We start from the raw sequence: 16,470 nt of genomic DNA on the forward strand, positions 1-16,470 counted from the left end.
CTGAGAAAATGCTTCATAGGCTAAAATTGTGTTATTGGTACACACTAGTTTTTCCAACCCACTCTGTGTTGACGTAGTCTGTGTTCTTGTAGCTATCTGTGGTATTTCTATGAGCCATCATCAGATTTCAGCCAACACGCTTGAAGATGTCTTTGTCTTTAAAGATGTGTGAAAGTCCATTGCTTTGCAGCAAAGTACTTGAACATGCTTTTAATTTTATGCCCATTGCACTGGAGCATGCACTTAACTAGGCTCCTTTCGGAATTAGATTGATTATTCTTAGATGAATTCTTATTCTTTTTCTTGGACAGCTACCAAACACAGTTGTTCCAGCTCATTTTTACAAGACATTCATTTTTGTGGATGCCTACCTGGGAAAACAGGTCATGTGTACAGCACTGGCAGGGCTCAGCCTGGCACTGCTCTCATCTTCAGAGCTGTTACTATAGCTCTCTCTGCATCATTCAGGACCCAATAAATAATTCAGTGGAGCTTCATTACTCCACCAGTCCTGTTTTGTTTACTGCAATATCATCCCATGTTTCAGCACCCATCTGGCTTTAGGCATAAAACCTGTGAAAAACACAGCAACTCACAAAGGCTGGAGGGAATCTTTTCTGTGATGCTGGAATCCTACAAACACACAGTACCGTTGATTTTCTGTTTAAGAGAGAAAGTCAACTAACCTGAGAAACTCAGCATAAACTAATCCATACATCTTGTCTCCTTTACAGACTGTGGCAAAGTTTTTTTCTCTCACTGACTTACTTTCAATTAAAAACAAAACAGACCAGAATTTGGGTAGGTCTTCCAAAGAGCAGGTCAGGATGCTCTTTTCTTCTTACATGTTTAGGGTAAGCTCTGTGAAGTTTATTCTCAAAATGCAAACAAAATAAGGATTGGTGTATCCCACAAAAGGTCTGCCAGTGTTTGTCTCACGCAGGTATTACATGAGTAGACACACGGCTTTTAACATAAGACACAACAGGACTTCATTATCTCAGAAATATTGCATAGGGGTGAAAAAAAGTTATCAAATACTTCGACCAGACCAGCTACACAAGTGAAAATCTGAAGTCTGTTGTTATTATGCTGAACAGCAATGCTCCTGTGCCCATGAACTTACCTTTGATCTTATCCATTAAAAGAGTTATCAGTAGTTCTGTATTAATGGTTAATGATAGGAGTTCCTGCAGAATACAAACTCATTACTGAACTAATCTGGATTAAAAATGGAAAGCATATTTAACACCTTCATTTAGATGAACAGCAATACAAATAATTGATTTTCCTTTAGACCATCTAAAAAACTCATAAAAATCCAGAAAGACATTTCCGATTTTCAATAACTTCTTTTCAGAAAGAGAACAAAATTGGTTTGAGCTTGAGTAGCAAGGGCCGTTTTATGTGAAAAGATCCAAAAGTTACTCTGACTCACTCACACCTCTTGATAACTGAGTTATACCAGAGACTTTCTGTGGCTCCTGTGCCCTCTAGCTTCTAGAAGATGTATTTACCAATCACTCCCTTAACTTTAGAAAGTTTATATACTTTTCATTTCTATGCATTCACCAGGCAGTTAAATGCCACCCTGACATCTGATCCCATCAGATCTGGGAAGCTCAGCAGGGTCAGCCCCAGTTAGTATTTGGATGGGAGACCTCCTGGGAATACCGGGAGCTGTAGGTTCTAGTCCTGAGGACTTCACTGTCTCCGTCCAAGCTCGCTTGGTCGTGACAAATGAATCTTAGGTCACTATATGGTTTACAGCAAAAATATACAAATCATAGGCTTTTCTAATCAGTACACTAAAGCCTGTGCTTTTTGAAACCCATCAGGTTGTAGGTTGTATTTCTAATAAGTTAGCAAAACCTGGCTAGGGAAGTGAATAGGCTCATATTAAAATTTAATCCTGGTGTCCATAGCTAGATACTCCACAGGCTGATGGAGAAAGAAGTTTTCTTGCACAGTTTAGGAGGCTGATGGAGCATGATCAGCTTAAAGCTGGCTGGATGTGAGAAACAACCAAGTTAACTTTAATTATGACCTGTTAGAGCAAGTCCAGAGGAGGGCCACCAAGTTGATCAGAGGGATGGAGCACCTCTCCCGTGAGGAAAGGCTGAAGAAATTGGGATTTTTCAGTCTGGAGAAGAGAAGGCTCTGGGGAGACTTTAGAGAAGCCTTGCAGTACCTGAAGGGAACTTAAGGGAAAGATGGTGTAAGGCTATTTACAAGAGCATAACAAGGAAGAGTGGGTTCAAATTGAAAGAGTAGGTTTATAACAGATATTAGAAAAAAATTCTTTACTGTGAGGGTGGTGAGTCACTGGAATAAGGTTGTCCAGAGAAGCTGTGGATACCCCATCTGTGAAAGTGTTCAAAGCCAGGTTAGATGGGGCTCTGAGCAACCTGGTCTAGTTGAAGGTGTCCCTGCCCATGCAGGGTTTGGAACTAGATGGCCTTCAAGGTCCCCTTCCAACCCAAACCATTCTATGATTCTATGATATCATCAAAAGCACCTGAAATAGAAGTATATTTCACATGCCAAATTATAAGCTTTTATAAGAGTAGTGGCTTTACCTCAAATCCTACCTGCCACATCCTTAGAGTGGCACCAGTGGCAGACGCTAAAGCGCAGCTTCTGCAAATGTTCCAAGGAATACACAATAAGACATAAAACTTTTGTTGAGGAGAAATATTGATGATTGCAGTGAGAGAAAGGTCTTATGAACCCTGGGGATACCTGGGCTGTTCTTTCTGTGAGGTGAAGAATTTGGCAACCTGTGCTGCCAAGAGACAAGACACAGGGCTAAGGTTTTTAGTTGCCATTGTTGCAGCTGCAGATGCTGTTGCTATACAGTGGTATTCCATCACCTTTCAGAAAGTCACTGGAATAACAGAATAGAGACACTAATCCTATTGAAAACTTCAGTCACAATGGCATTTCAGTAAGTTAAATAATAAGTGCATCTGGTTTTAAAATACACAGTTATAAAACCAGTGTTTGGACACATGAGAAGCAAGCTAACACATACTTTGCTACTGTTTAATAGAAAAAAAGTACAATAAAGACATTTTGTCTCTTCTGAAAACCTAAGTTTGAAAAGGAAATCAAAAGGCAGCTTCACATAATGCAAACAAAATCGTCTGTACACTGAAATGTGTGACCTTACCAGGAATAAGCTTAAACTAGTAATAGCCAATGCATAAAATTTGTGAAAAAAATCTTTGATTTCATTGTCAATATACATCAAGTGTTTCAAATGGCTTGATCTCTCATCTGTTTGTCTGTAAGTCTTTTAAATGAAAACTAAGGCAGTTTTCATTGAAACTCTGCAATTCCAGCATTTAAAGGTCAGATCTATTTCCTTTTTCTATTTAATTCTCTGCTTCCATTATAATAAGAGAACAAATCAATATCAATTTTCATAACTAATTTAACTCTTAGATAGTATCTTTAATCATAAAATGATAAAAAAGACTTTTCCAGCCTATGAGGATAGGACTGCATTAACTAAGAGTAAAATCCTTGCTTGGAAAATGTACACACACTAAAAGCATCCCTGACAATATTGTCTTCTTCAGTCTGTCTAGGAAGACTGACAAGTTAAAAAACACCTCTAAGCTAATAAGCCTTTTTTATAGACAAAATTTTTCTGCCCACATGGAAGCCACCACACTGGAAGGGTTGTCATCCTTTGCCTGATCCACTTGCTTGGGATTCATTTGCAATAATGGGCCATAGCTACCCACTAATAGTAGTTATGATGTTGTTCCATATAAAAATATGATTATATATCATGAGCTACAAATGGAATTATAAACTATCCATGCAACCTTTTTAGGAACATATGCTAACTCGAACAATTGGCTCCCTCCACAGCAAAAGACAGTGAAGACCTGTAACACCCTTTCAAACATGTCAACAAAATAATGGGCAAATTAATGTCAGACATAACAGATTTGTACTTTCAAAGTGTTTGCAAAGCTACAAAGAAACTATAAAGACCCCAAACAGCCATATGAGGATGCTCCTTTAGTGTGGTGGGCTGACCCTGGACAGTGCCCAGCAAAGCCTCTCTGTCCCTCTCCATCCTCAACTGAACATAGGAAGGAAAATATAATGAAAGGCTCATGGGATGAGATAAGGATGGAGGGAGATCACTCAGGAGTTACTGATATGAGCAAAGACAACTCAACTTAAGAAAATTAGTTTAATCTGTTATCTATCAAATCAGAGTAAGAAAACAAGAAGTAAAAACAAATCTTAAAAAGACCTTCCCCTACACCTCTTTTCTACCTGGGCTTAACCTTTCTCCCAATTTCTCTACCTCATTCCCCACCAGCAGTGCAGAAGGATGAAAAATTGGGGCTGTGGTCAGTTCATCCCATGCTCTTTCTGATGCTGTTCCTCTACAGGGAGAGGATTCCTCAAAGTCTTCTTCTGCTCTGGAGTGGAGTCCCTCCCATGGGACACAGTCCTCCACAAATTTCTCCAACATGAGTCTTTCTCACAGCTGCATTTCTTCACAAACTGCTCCAGTGTGCATCCCTTCCACAGGGTGCATCCTTTAGAAACAAGTTGCTCCAGCATGGTTTCCTCACAGGGTCACAAGTCCTGCCAGCAAACCTGCTCCAGCATGGGCTCCTTTTTCTATGGGGCCATAGGTCCTGCCAAGAGCCTGCTCCAGCCTGGGCTTTCCTTTGGGTATCCACCCCATGCTCTGGCATGAGGTCCTCCACGGGATGCAGGGGGACAGCTGCCTCACCATGGTCAGCACCACAGGCTGCAGGGGAATCTCTGCTCTGGTGCCTGGAGAACCTCCTTCCCTTCTCCTTCACTGACCTCAGTGTCTGGGGGGCTGTTCCTCTCACATATTTTCACTCCTTTCTTCTCTAGCTGCAGCTGGCTGCCATGAAGTAGCTTTTTCCTCTTCTTGTACATGCTATCACAGAGGTGTTATTACCATCACTGATGTGCCCAGCCTTGTGTCCATCTTGGAGCCAGCTAGCATTGCCTTCATCAGACATAGTGGAAGCTTCTAGTGGCTTCTCACAGAAGCCACCCTGCTACCAAACCTTGTCACATAAACTCAATACCTGCAGAAATGGACTGAGGAAGCAAAAAAAAAAAAAAAAAAAAAAAAAAGGAAGCAAAAAAAGTATGCAAAACCTCTGGCTTTCTAAACAGAAAAAGAAAATTTTTCCTTATGATTATGACTTCTGACTTGCAGTAAAGCTATACAGGAAGACAGCTGGCTGTGCAACAATATAGGTCAGTGGAACCTACCAGAATGGTCACAGCTGGGGTCCATGGGCTGTCTCCATCAGGCCTGGCAGAGGAGGAGGAAGCACCCTCCAGCATGCCAAGTGCTCTGTGTCACAGCTGCTTTTGGAGGACAGGTGTTGGTGAGAAGCAGCACAGCAGCACAGAGCTACATTTCTTCTCAAGCTACGATAGTTTTGTCATGTCATGAGATGGGCAGGTCATGCAGTAGGAAGAAGCTTTTTTAATGCCTCTCTCCTGGCGGTCCAAGAGAATCACCTCAGCCACTGGGCAAGGCTGGGGCTCTGGCCTGAAGAAACAGAAGTTATCAATCCCTCTTTGTGCCCTGTGAAGGGGCTAGGGCACTGCCAGCCCTAGAGCAACTTGCCCTAAACCAACCCACCAGCCCCTAGAAGAAGGAACATCCTGAGTCTTCCTGAGCCAACTGGCAGGGCAGACTTTCACACACCACCAGTAGCACTTGGCTGGTGCTGAAAAAGACAAAACACTATGTTAAGAAAAACAAGATAACATACTGAAAACACTAATCTGGATGTTCTCTCCACCTTCTGTGCTCTAACAGGTGGCCTCTCAGGGAAACATCTGAGGTGTCTGGTAGGCAGGCCCCAAACAATGCTGCTTCTGCATCCACACTTTACAATTACACAAATTGTTCAGTGTTTAAAGCCATATAGCTTCCTCTCCTTTGCTTCATCCCAAGGCAATGTCCTGTCCTAGAATAGCTGCAGGCATCTCAAATGCTCATGTTTGCTGTCAATCTTAGTGGCAGTTATGCAAGACAACCTTGGTTGGGGTTACTCAAGACTGTTTTACCTGTGTGTCTACCAAACATGACTGTCAACTGCAGACAACCACACTCCTTGCCATGCAGGCTCCTCTGAGAAGAATGGCTCAAAGGCTCTCAAAGAGCAGTTGGAAAGTCAAATGGATATCTGTTGTAATTCATGGACACTGAACAGATCATGCAATGTCAAATTGCCTCGTGCTGATGTGACAAGATGCTGCTATGACAAACCATTGAAAAGGAGAAGAAATGTGACAAAACAGAAGTAAATAGCCAAATCAGCAAGAGTGAAATTTTCATTTGTGGACAGCCAATATGAGTGTAATCCAAGTGGGAGTATTTTCTCACACATTACAGGGTGTAAAAAAGCCTGCCCAGAAGTACACATTCAGAATTTTAAGGGCAATATTTGCTTTCGTGGAGGTAACACTTATAATTTAGCTGGGATCCCTGCTCAGCCCCAGCCAAAAGAGCAATTGGTGCAAATAAGAATTGTGATAAAGCCAAGAATAAAAACAAAAGAGAAATGTTGCAATGATTCCGATTACTCCATCGAGTGGAAAATCTCATAGTTGTAAGAAATCTCATAAAGAAAGTATTGCAATGTTTGGCATAATTTGGAAGTGGAAGTTATTTCCTTTCTGCAGAAAAAAAGGTAGTATACTCCTTGGACTTATTTTGAAGTAAAGAAAAATTTTAGAAGGTATAGGTAGACGACAATTCTGTACAGAACAGGGGAAGGATGGGGTGCCTTGTAGAACAGTAGAGGCAGCAAATGTGCGCACTGTGCAGACCCTTCGTAGCTGCCAGAGCAGTGTTCAGCTGACTGTTGGATCAGTGAGCATGTCCAGCTGAGAACCAAGCTGCCAGCACTCAACACGGGTGAAGCCAGGCTTGAAAAGACCAGTTTATCTCTAACAAGCATTCACCTGTTGTGAGACAGTTCAGCCTAGAAAATGCAGAGACCCAGATTCTCTAGCATGTTTTAAACTATTCACCTTGTAGAGATGTTCAATCTGCTAATTAGACATGACAATGCTGGATTAGATAACCAATACCAAAATTTACTACTGCCTGCTGTAAGTTGCTTTTGGCAGTATGCAGTGTCAGAAGCAATAGCATTAGCTCTGCTCCTTTCTCACACTGCAGATAATGGAAGCTTTCAGGAAGATGAATTAAATTTTACTAACAGAAGGAGGAAAAAAATTATCTAAATATCTGGAGAGAGACACAGTGAAAGGTCACTTGGGTTATTTTAAAATGATGCTCTATCAATATATGCAGCAATGTCCTGGTGAATGATCCTGAAACAAAAACTCAATCAGATGCAGGAGCAGGAGATCACCTATCCCTTGACAAAAAGCACACAGCCCAACAGCTCCTGCATCTTTGTTTTGGCAGCTGCAAAGGTCCATGGGGATGTGTTGGTGTTAGCTTCTGTTACCCATCACCTGGCACACCACCAGCTGGCCCACGGCTGCCTGACAGCCCCTGTGGTGCTGCAGCCCTGTGCAGTGGGTCCAACAACATCAGGCGAGCAGGGGAGTTTGCTGGTGTCATCAGCCCAAGTGGCTGCCCTTGCTCATGTCCAGCTGGAAGTTGCACCCACTGGCAAGGCAAAGGCATCTGAGGGATTCCTGGATGCCCAGCTCTCACTGTGCTTAGTCTATGGCCACAAGATAGTGCTTTTTTACTTCTCTGCACAGAGCAGAGGTCTGGGCAAAATTCATAACCTTTCCTGGGCCCACATGGTGCATTTATCCATATTTTTACTGGAAAAACAAACCACTAGAAAACAATCTGCAAACTAAAGCCCCAAAACTCTATAGTTACATGAAAACAGTTCAAAATAAATTATCCTCAGGTATTTCTTTCTTGGAAATTTCTTCCCCTTTTGCCTTTACTTGCAGGGTACTCTCTCAAAACATTTATTTGCACACAGATAAAAAAAAAAGAACCAAAACCCACTAATGGTTAAAGAAAACACCCAGACAAACATTTGAAGACATCAGAACTAAACGCTAGTCAAGATGATACTGCCTCATAAACATGAATGCAAACACTCATGCATGACTGATCTGTAGTGTCTTCACTGACTGAATACTAAGTAACTTGAGTTTGATGCCACTCACACATACAGCACCAACTTTTTCACCAGCTTTAAGCATGTTTAGAATGGCAATGTAATTAAAATGGAAAGTTAAGTACATTAGAAACTGTATTTTCCCTTCTTAAATGCTAATTCCAAAACAAATTTTCTCCTGGGGTAGAATTTTGGGGTTTATTTAAGAGCTGATAAGTTTGGGTAATATTAGCCAGAACAGTACTTTTTAAAAATGGAAACAATTTCTTCCACCTCTTCACAGTCAGTTAAAGCTATTGACAACCTTTTAGCAGCTTTGCAATTCCTTCTACCACGTTTACTGCCTTAAAATATATATTTTTAAAAAATTAGTTTTTAGATCTCTGTTTTTTTCTTTTTTCACTAACAATCTGCTTCTTCTGAAAAGAGCAACTGAGCAACTCAGTTTTGTGGTTAAAGGTTTCTATCCCTTCACATCATGGAAAAGGATGTAAAGGCACTCAATTTTTTCCATATTTGCCCTTGCTTCCATAGTGGTTTGGCCCTCTATCCTTTACAGGGATATGTATAGATGAATATATTGAATTGCTGTGCAGACAGAGATTCTAATGAGAAAAGAGACAAAAAATACAACAGGAAGAGGTCTCAAGATAGGAAAGTAGTAGCTATTTCTTCCTAAGGAAAAAGAAAACAACAATGAAAACAAAACATGCATATCAAAAGTTTCATCCAACTTTCCTACAACCAGGACAATGTAAAAAACAGCACAAAGGTTACTAGAGCATTTTACATGTTAGGTTTGTGTTACGGTATGCAACATTAGTCTAAGAAAATCCATTTGTCTGACAGAAAAATTGCATAACTTTGTTAAACTGAAAAGGACTAATAGTTTTCAGACTAGATGGACACTACAACTGTCATTCAATTTACAGGAAGCAGACTCAGGTGTCTCTCAGCAGAGAATGTCTGTAAATGGAAAAAATAAATGGCCTGACCATTTTGACTTCAAAGCCAGAAGGGGTCTAGGAACATTGCCTGGGTCCTTATTGAATATGAGTCACTAAATTACATGTATAATTCTGCTTAGTATTTTATCTTGAAGAAGATTAAGCTGTTAAGTGCTGTAGTAGGGAACAGAAGAGACACACTATCACATGTGCTCAGAGGATCTGCAGGGGCAAGGGAAGGAGTTGCTGGGGTAGCCAGGTGACCCCAGAATAAGACCTCCACTTGGCCTAAAGAAAAATGGGGAAGATGCTTACAGGCTCCAAAACTGGCAGTTTGGTCTAACCTAACCAGATCCTTGCACAGAGACCATATAAAGGTTCACCATGTGGGTATAAGACACCCAGTTATGGCCAAACTCAGATATCTCAGAGGAAAACAGGGGGAAAAGAGTACTAGACTCCCTCTGGACAACAAATTTGAAAGCCAAGCCTGAACATCCTTTCTTTGCCCATTTAGGCTCTGAAACTTTTCCCTCTAAATTGGTTTATATATCCTGCAAGATCTACTTTGCACACTGACTTACCAGGGCTGAAGCATTCCCCAGGGAGTAAAACCATAGCCATGAATGAGAACAGTATAGAAGCGTCATCACTGGGAGCTCTTACTGACTGTGTCTACATCGGGCTGACCAGGCTTCTCTTTTGCTATTACACCTGCAGCAGAGACAGACAGAGATATTGTGAGAGCCTTCACCTCTACTTTGCACAGCAAAGTGAAGTCTCCCTTGCTGGAGATAGTCAAGAACCACATGCAATCCTGTGCATTGTGCTCTTGGATGACCCTGCTCAAGCAGGGAGGCTGGACCAGATGACCCAGTGTGGTCCCTTCCCCATTCTGGCATTCATTTGAACTGATGCAGCAGATTTTAGGGTCAGGCTGTAAAGCATGAAACAAATCTAAACAAATATCTGGCTCAGCTGCTAAAGTGAAACAGCAGCAGTTTTAAGAAGGAATTTGGCAGCACTGCTTAGAAGTCCATGGAATGCTTCCAGCTACCCTCTTCTCCTCTCATTCTAATTATTTATCCCTGATCCCTAAATAGACTCTGTCTCAGGATTGCTTCAAAGAAATGTACATTTCCTAGCTTCTTTTTCTCTTCCTTTCTAATTCATTTTATGAACTTACACAAAAGTCTACAGAGAATGTTAGGCCATTACATCTGAGCTACATTCTTTATAAAAATATTTAGTCCTAAACTACACGTGATGAAATTTTGTCTCTATGCTTTTACTGAATGTAACTGTGGCTTATTTTTATTTTTCTAGCAGAAGACTCACTAAGTGGTGTCTTTTGGTTTTGTTTTTTTTTAATATATATAAAACGTAGCTATACTTTCTCTTCTGAACTTTTGACTCAGATTCTAGTATTTATAGTTAATAATACTGGAGCAGATCAATGGGCTAGCTGATCTGCAATGATGTTGGCTTGGTGCCAAATGTTTCCATAAGTGTGCCCAAATGAAAAATCAGTTTCTCAATCCAAGTGTATCTAAAATACCTTTTTTAATTTTGTGTAAATTCACAAATAATACAATATTGAAGTGATTTTCTTTTAAACATACTGTACAATCAGGTTAGTTGTTTTACATCAAGGCACAGCACACTGTATAATACACATATGCCTTGCCAGGCAGCAGTTTAGTATAATCCCCGAGATTTGGCAGTAGGACCAGAATAAGTAGCATGGATCACATAAGCTGGAAGATAAATAAATAATAGATGCCGTCACATTTTATTTGAAATAGTTGCATATAAAAAGAATATACAATAATTTAACTTTAATAACTAGATCCTCTTGTACTATACATAACAGAATTGTTTTCATTTGTATTAAATAAAACATTTTCAATATTAGGATGAAAAATTAATCTTCTTTTTGGTTGTCTTAATTTATGGAGAAGAGTTGATTCCATTAGAAATTAAAGTTGTTTTCAGTCTCATTGCAATCTGAAAGAAAGAAAACCAGTGTTACTGATATGTTGATAATGAAATGATACTGGTAAAATAAGCAAATAATTCCCACCAAATTGTTGTGTTTAATGTGCTGTGAAACAAGTTATCCAAGCAGAACATCTACAAAAGCTCTTTTTCACAGCTTAAACATGTCTTTGTTCTATTTTTAACATCTTTTTATACTGTTACTTGCCCTACTTTCTCAGAGGTTACCACTGTAGATCTGTTCTTCAGGCAGCAAAATTAAAATTTTAGTAATGCCACAGGTTGCCTGTACTGTGAGATTCTGATTATTGCAAAGTATTTACCATGTTCATATTATCATACAGCTTTTTATATCGGAACACTTCTTCTTCGCCTGCCAAAGGCCTTGGATCCCACGTTGGTTGGTACGAAGTTGTTCTTGCCCACTCCCCCTGACCTGCTCAGGAAGTCTGCCAGGCGGTGGGTCACACAGGTCGCTGTGTTGCACGCCCTCTTCTGTGCTGTGACACTGCTTTTCAGAAGGAAAAGGAAGAGTTAGTTCCCACAGCACACACTCTGCATGCAATGAAACATCAGTAAGGGATGCTATGGCTATGATATTTTCTTCTAAAGCAGAAAAAGCAGGCTTGCTGTGCAGCAGGCATTTGCACCTTCTGTGTGCACAGCTCACAAGTGATAAAAAGATGCATCTTTACTAAATTTCAGACTCACTTTACAAAAGGTGGACGAGCCTTGCCTTTCCTGAGCAACTGGACTGAAGACTAAGCCAGACCAGATTTTCAGCAACACCTGAGCTATTGCCTGCCTTCAGACAGCCATCACCACAGAGACATGCCAAGGAGTTCCAGGTCTAGAGTATTTCACCAGCTCCTGCTTCATCCAAAAAGCTCACATCTGCATTTTTGTTGTGGTGCTGCTGAAGGGCAGCAGCAGGTACTGATCTTTCACTTCTCAATTTAACACCTATGCTCCAGAAAACACCTGGAATTCCAGCATTACTGATGACTGTGTGAGCTTTGTCAGGGACTCTGAAAGGGCTGTACCTGCACAGCAGCTGACCAGTTGCTTTCAGAGGCTGAACTAAACAGACATACTGCTTCCAGCTACTTAATGGGAATGGGGGAACCCTCTCTCTCCTGAAATTCGACCTTTATCTACTACAGCACTTCACCAAGGAAGTAGTTCACAGACTTGAACAGTATTAGTTACACGCTCAGAGTTCAGCCTACAGCTAACAGTTTTGCTAGATGGGAACTTCAAAGCATACAGATTCACACAGTCCTTGCTCGAAGAACTGTCTATTAAAGCAAATACTTTTTCTTGCAGTAGGAGGAATTTTTTGGCAGATAAGCATTGCAAGATAGTTTATTAATGTTAACAATGAAGACCATAACACCAATGCCAATTTTTTTAATTACAAGACAGATAGATGCAGTAATGCAAGGGAACTATAAAGAAATCTGGTTTTGTCTCTTAATTCATGACAATATAATGTAGTGAATCATAAATTAATACAAATATTTTGAAGATACACAAGTTTTAAATATGCTAGTGAAAAGATCTGTTGTAAAGTAAGAAGAAAAAAGGAAAAGAACACAAAATTCTTACCTGGACATGTTCAGTACCGTTTTAAACAGGTTTACATTTCTAGTTTGTTTAATATGTATGAGCCTTTCCTGATTTCTTTGCTTCTTAGGATCCTTACCAACAGGACTACATGCATGCCCAAATACAGCACTACATATCAATGTATATGTATAACTTTAACTTCTAAGTTCTCATTCAGTTTTTCTAGAAATTACTAGCATTGCCTCTCTTGAACACAAAGACAAGTTGTAAAATTTTCCTAGCCTTATCCAGAAATCTCACATTCTAAAATAAGTTATTAAACCAAGCAGATCTAATCCTTATAGAAAAATAGGTTTATTGAACAAGTGCATAGGCAAGCACAAAAGAAAGAATCTACTTGTACATTTAGCAGCCAGAAATTAAGAGCTTTGTCTAGATTTTTTTTAATCAGTGGCTAAGAAACTCATTGGAAATGTCAAGGCAGTGCTGATCATTTTTATTTATTTTTTCCCCTAGCTTGGTATGCATGTTATGTTCTCTGTCTTCCTAACATTAGGTCCACCTCAAACATTCTCTGTCGAAAACAGAATCAAAAGAACATAACAAAGTTAGCAATCAAAGTTAGATCCACATGCATCAAGTTAAAAAAGGGAGAGGGGGAGAAATAAGTATGTCTAGTTGTTTCCTAGGGGATCCCCATAGTTTGCATAGTGTTCATGTTCCAGGTCACTCAGCACATTTCTTTTCTTGCCAGGAGTTCCAGCCCCGACGTCAGTGCGAGGGTAAGTTTGCAATTTGTGCAGTTCTTGAGACAGTTTGCCCAGCACACAAGTACTCAGACTGGCACAGCGTTTGGAAATGGGTCTATCCAGGCTGCAGGGGGGAAAAAAAATAAAAACATGCCCAAAGGAAGAGTAACCACAAACATGCATGTTCATGCATTTCTTCCCTAGAAAAAGATCAAGTTAGATAACTTAAAAATTAATTCAAAATAAATCCAAACCCTCTGCATCACATTCCATGCAAGGCAAGTTCATACAAAAGCAGTCAGAAGGAAAACGTAATTTTTCAATGAATTTAACTTTGTTGACAAGCGAGTTCATTAGCCTTTTGGATGCTCATAATCAGAGGTCGGGAAGCTTAACTTTCCACATATTCCAGCATGCTGTTCAGTCTCTCATACATCACCATGCATTGCAATGCAAATCCTGTTAGGATAATGCAAATGCTCTTGCATGCCTTTAGTCTAAGGGAGAGTGATGCTGCGTGCATTAGGAGGAACACATCCTCTCTGCCAGTGACTTTCCATGCCTCACAACAGCATGCACTTTCACGACAGAGAATCCAAGAGTGACTGAATCACCCCTAACACTCCCACTAGAAGACATACCTTTTGCTGCCATAATTTAACACAACCCATTCATTCAAGATCAAATGGCCCTCCACTTTCAGATATAAGAGACAGACAGAAGCAGGTTAACTAGATGCAAGACATCCTCCTGACAACAATATTAGGATGGCTCTGCAGTATCATCCTTTACCAGTTAGCTGACCACAGTTAGCTATAAGCCCAAGGAAACAAGAAAATCTTGACCTGCAGAGCATCTTCTAGGATGGCTTTTGCTGAATTTCATTTACATTCCCCCATTGCCTTTCTCCTGCCCAGGACTGCAATCCTTACCTGTTCCCCTCAGAGGCTTGCTCCAGCTCTTCTGCTGTCATCTGTATGAACTCTTTCACCAGTGCATTTAATAACCTCCGAGCTTCATAGTCACTGAGCGTCACTCGATCCGTTAGGGACTCTAAGCCAGGTCTAAGCAGAGGAAAGCAAAGCAGAGTGAATAAAACCCAGAGTGCTGCAGAGAGCCACATACAGGAGAGGGATTTGATATGCGTTTTACTGCATGTCATTGACAGTGTCTTTCACCGATGTGAATATGCAAGCCATCCTCATGCGCAGCATTAGGCATTTTATATATGTAATCAAAAAGCCACAATGTCAAATACAGCATAAAAAGCAGCTACCTTTCTCGTTCACTGTAGTCAGTTTACTTCCTAGACCTCTAAAGAATATTAAGGGTTTTCATACCATTCAGACATAGCACTCAGCAACAGGACCAGCTTCTTACCTGACTGGGGCTGCCTGGAAGCTGTCCATCTGGCACACAACCAAGGCATAAACAGCAAGGAAAGATGAAATCTTCAGCATAGCCATGATTTCCTCTCTACAACAAAGAGGTACATCAAGCAATGGCTATTTTCCAACCCTCTCCATCCTGCAAGTTCCATTAAAGAGGTCATTGCTTCCTAGCTACAAGTAGCACAAATACTAAAAGCTATTTTTGTGTGTGTGTGTGTCATCTTTCCTCTTATTTTGATTATTGTTATTGTGCTTTGGTTTTCTCAAAATTTTAAGATAGCTTAGCACTACTACAGGACAGAAAAATGTGGCTTTTCAGACCTGCAGTTTTGTACAGCTATTTGCGTTCAATTTAATGCACTTTCCCCTAAACTGGTAGAAAAGACGTTCCCCTAATTCCTCTGACAGTGACATAGGCAGTGTGTCCAACATGAACAGACAGTTATGGCATACAAGCCACAAGGAAAAGAAAATGTTTAGAGTTTAGTATTTTTAAGAATGAAGTGTCCCTGTTAGCACTTTACCGGAAGACGCTTGCTTCTTGGCACTCAGCACACTAATACAACAGTTCAGATTACACTATAAGAATTAAGTAGTTAAATTTTGATAAGTATTTCTACCCTGAACCTAGAAAAGAGGATAAGCTAAAAATCAATCATAAGAACAAAACCTGTAAAAAAGTATCTATAATTGCTCCTCTGAGATACACCTTTCTTTCTCACAGCAGGAGTCTATTGGACTCAAAGAAGCACATCACAACTAGCACATCATCTTCATTTTTGCTAGCTTCCAATACTCGACGGGGCTCACAGGAACGACAAGGCACCTTTCAAAGGACACCCCCCTTCCCCGCGGCTCCCCGGGGCGTCCTGGCCGTGACCAGCAGCAGCATAGCTTTGCGGGGAGCACCTGCCCCAGACAGACACCACACGTCGTGTCGGCGCGATGAAAAGAAGCGAGAGACCGCGGTATGCCTCCCACCTGCCTTGGCTCTGCTTCCTCGCGTACACAGGCACATGAGGAGAGGTATCACTGCCCCGCACCCTGGGAGAGAACCAGGGCTGCCGCGACCCGCCCAGCGCAGTGAGCTTACCGGCTGTGCGGTGCGGTGCGAAGTACAGAAGCAGGTGGAGGAGGAGAAGAAAGAAGAGGAGGAAGAAGAAGGAGAACAAGAAGAAGAAGAGAGTACTGGCGGTGTCGGTGTCGCTGCCGCTCCGCGGTGTCACGCACTGCCCCCGGCTTCCCTTTATACCTGCCGCCGCCGCCGCCTGCGTGGGCGCCCGCGCGGGCCCGCCAGCCAATCACCGCCCCGGCCGCCCGGCTGGGTGGTGACGTCATGGCCCGCTGCCGGAGCGTCCCATTCACAAAAATCGGGCGCGGCGCCGCCGGGCACTGCGGAGGGACGGCCGGGGGGGCCGCTCCCGCCGCTCCCCCGCGGGATCGCTCACGCGTGGCGACCTCTGCAGCAGCGGGACCGCATTGCAGAGCGGGGCCGCTCCTTCCCCGGGGATTCCCGCCCCCCCGGGAGCCGCCGCGGCTCCAGCGGGAAGCCCGTGTGCCCCGACAGCAGCGACGTATGCGCGGGCGGGAGTTCCGCACTGGCGGGGACGGGCAGGATGTGCAGCGGGGCACAGGCACCGCGTACGGCAGTGCCCGCGGCCAC

At 41.9% G+C, this 16,470-nt stretch overlaps 1 protein-coding gene across 1 annotated transcript; it reads right to left on the minus strand.

Annotated features, from left to right (window-relative positions):
* Positions 1-13,032: 13,032 nt before the first annotated feature.
* Positions 13,033-16,011, minus strand: LOC139673710 (calcitonin). The gene is made up of 4 exons (XM_071559504.1): positions 15,901-16,011; positions 14,797-14,892; positions 14,349-14,480; positions 13,033-13,540 (listed from the first exon to the last, which is right to left on the minus strand). The coding sequence occupies exons 2-4, from the start codon at positions 14,880-14,882 to the stop codon at positions 13,342-13,344; spliced, it is 417 nt and encodes a 138-aa protein (XP_071415605.1). The 5' UTR covers positions 14,883-14,892; positions 15,901-16,011; the 3' UTR covers positions 13,033-13,341.
* Between the last annotated feature and the right edge of the window lie 459 nt (positions 16,012-16,470).

The sequence above is a fragment of the Pithys albifrons genome, chromosome 6 (genome assembly GCF_047495875.1).
Source record: "Pithys albifrons albifrons isolate INPA30051 chromosome 6, PitAlb_v1, whole genome shotgun sequence".
Taxonomy (NCBI): Eukaryota; Metazoa; Chordata; class Aves; order Passeriformes; family Thamnophilidae; genus Pithys; species Pithys albifrons.

What these genes read in the sequence shown, in the direction of transcription:
- LOC139673710 (XM_071559504.1), bottom strand. Translation starts at nt 14,882, where the DNA reads ATGGCTATGCTGAAGATTTCATCTTTCCTTGCTGTTTATGCCTTGGTT. An exon ending in TTCCAGGCAGCCCCAGTCAG is followed by an intron (nt 14,481 to 14,796) that starts GTAAGAAGCTGG and finishes TCCTCTGCTTAG; the next exon opens with ACCTGGCTTAGAGTCCCTAA. An exon ending in CAAGCCTCTGAGGGGAACAG is followed by an intron (nt 13,541 to 14,348) that starts GTAAGGATTGCA and finishes TCCCCCCTGCAG; the next exon opens with CCTGGATAGACCCATTTCCA.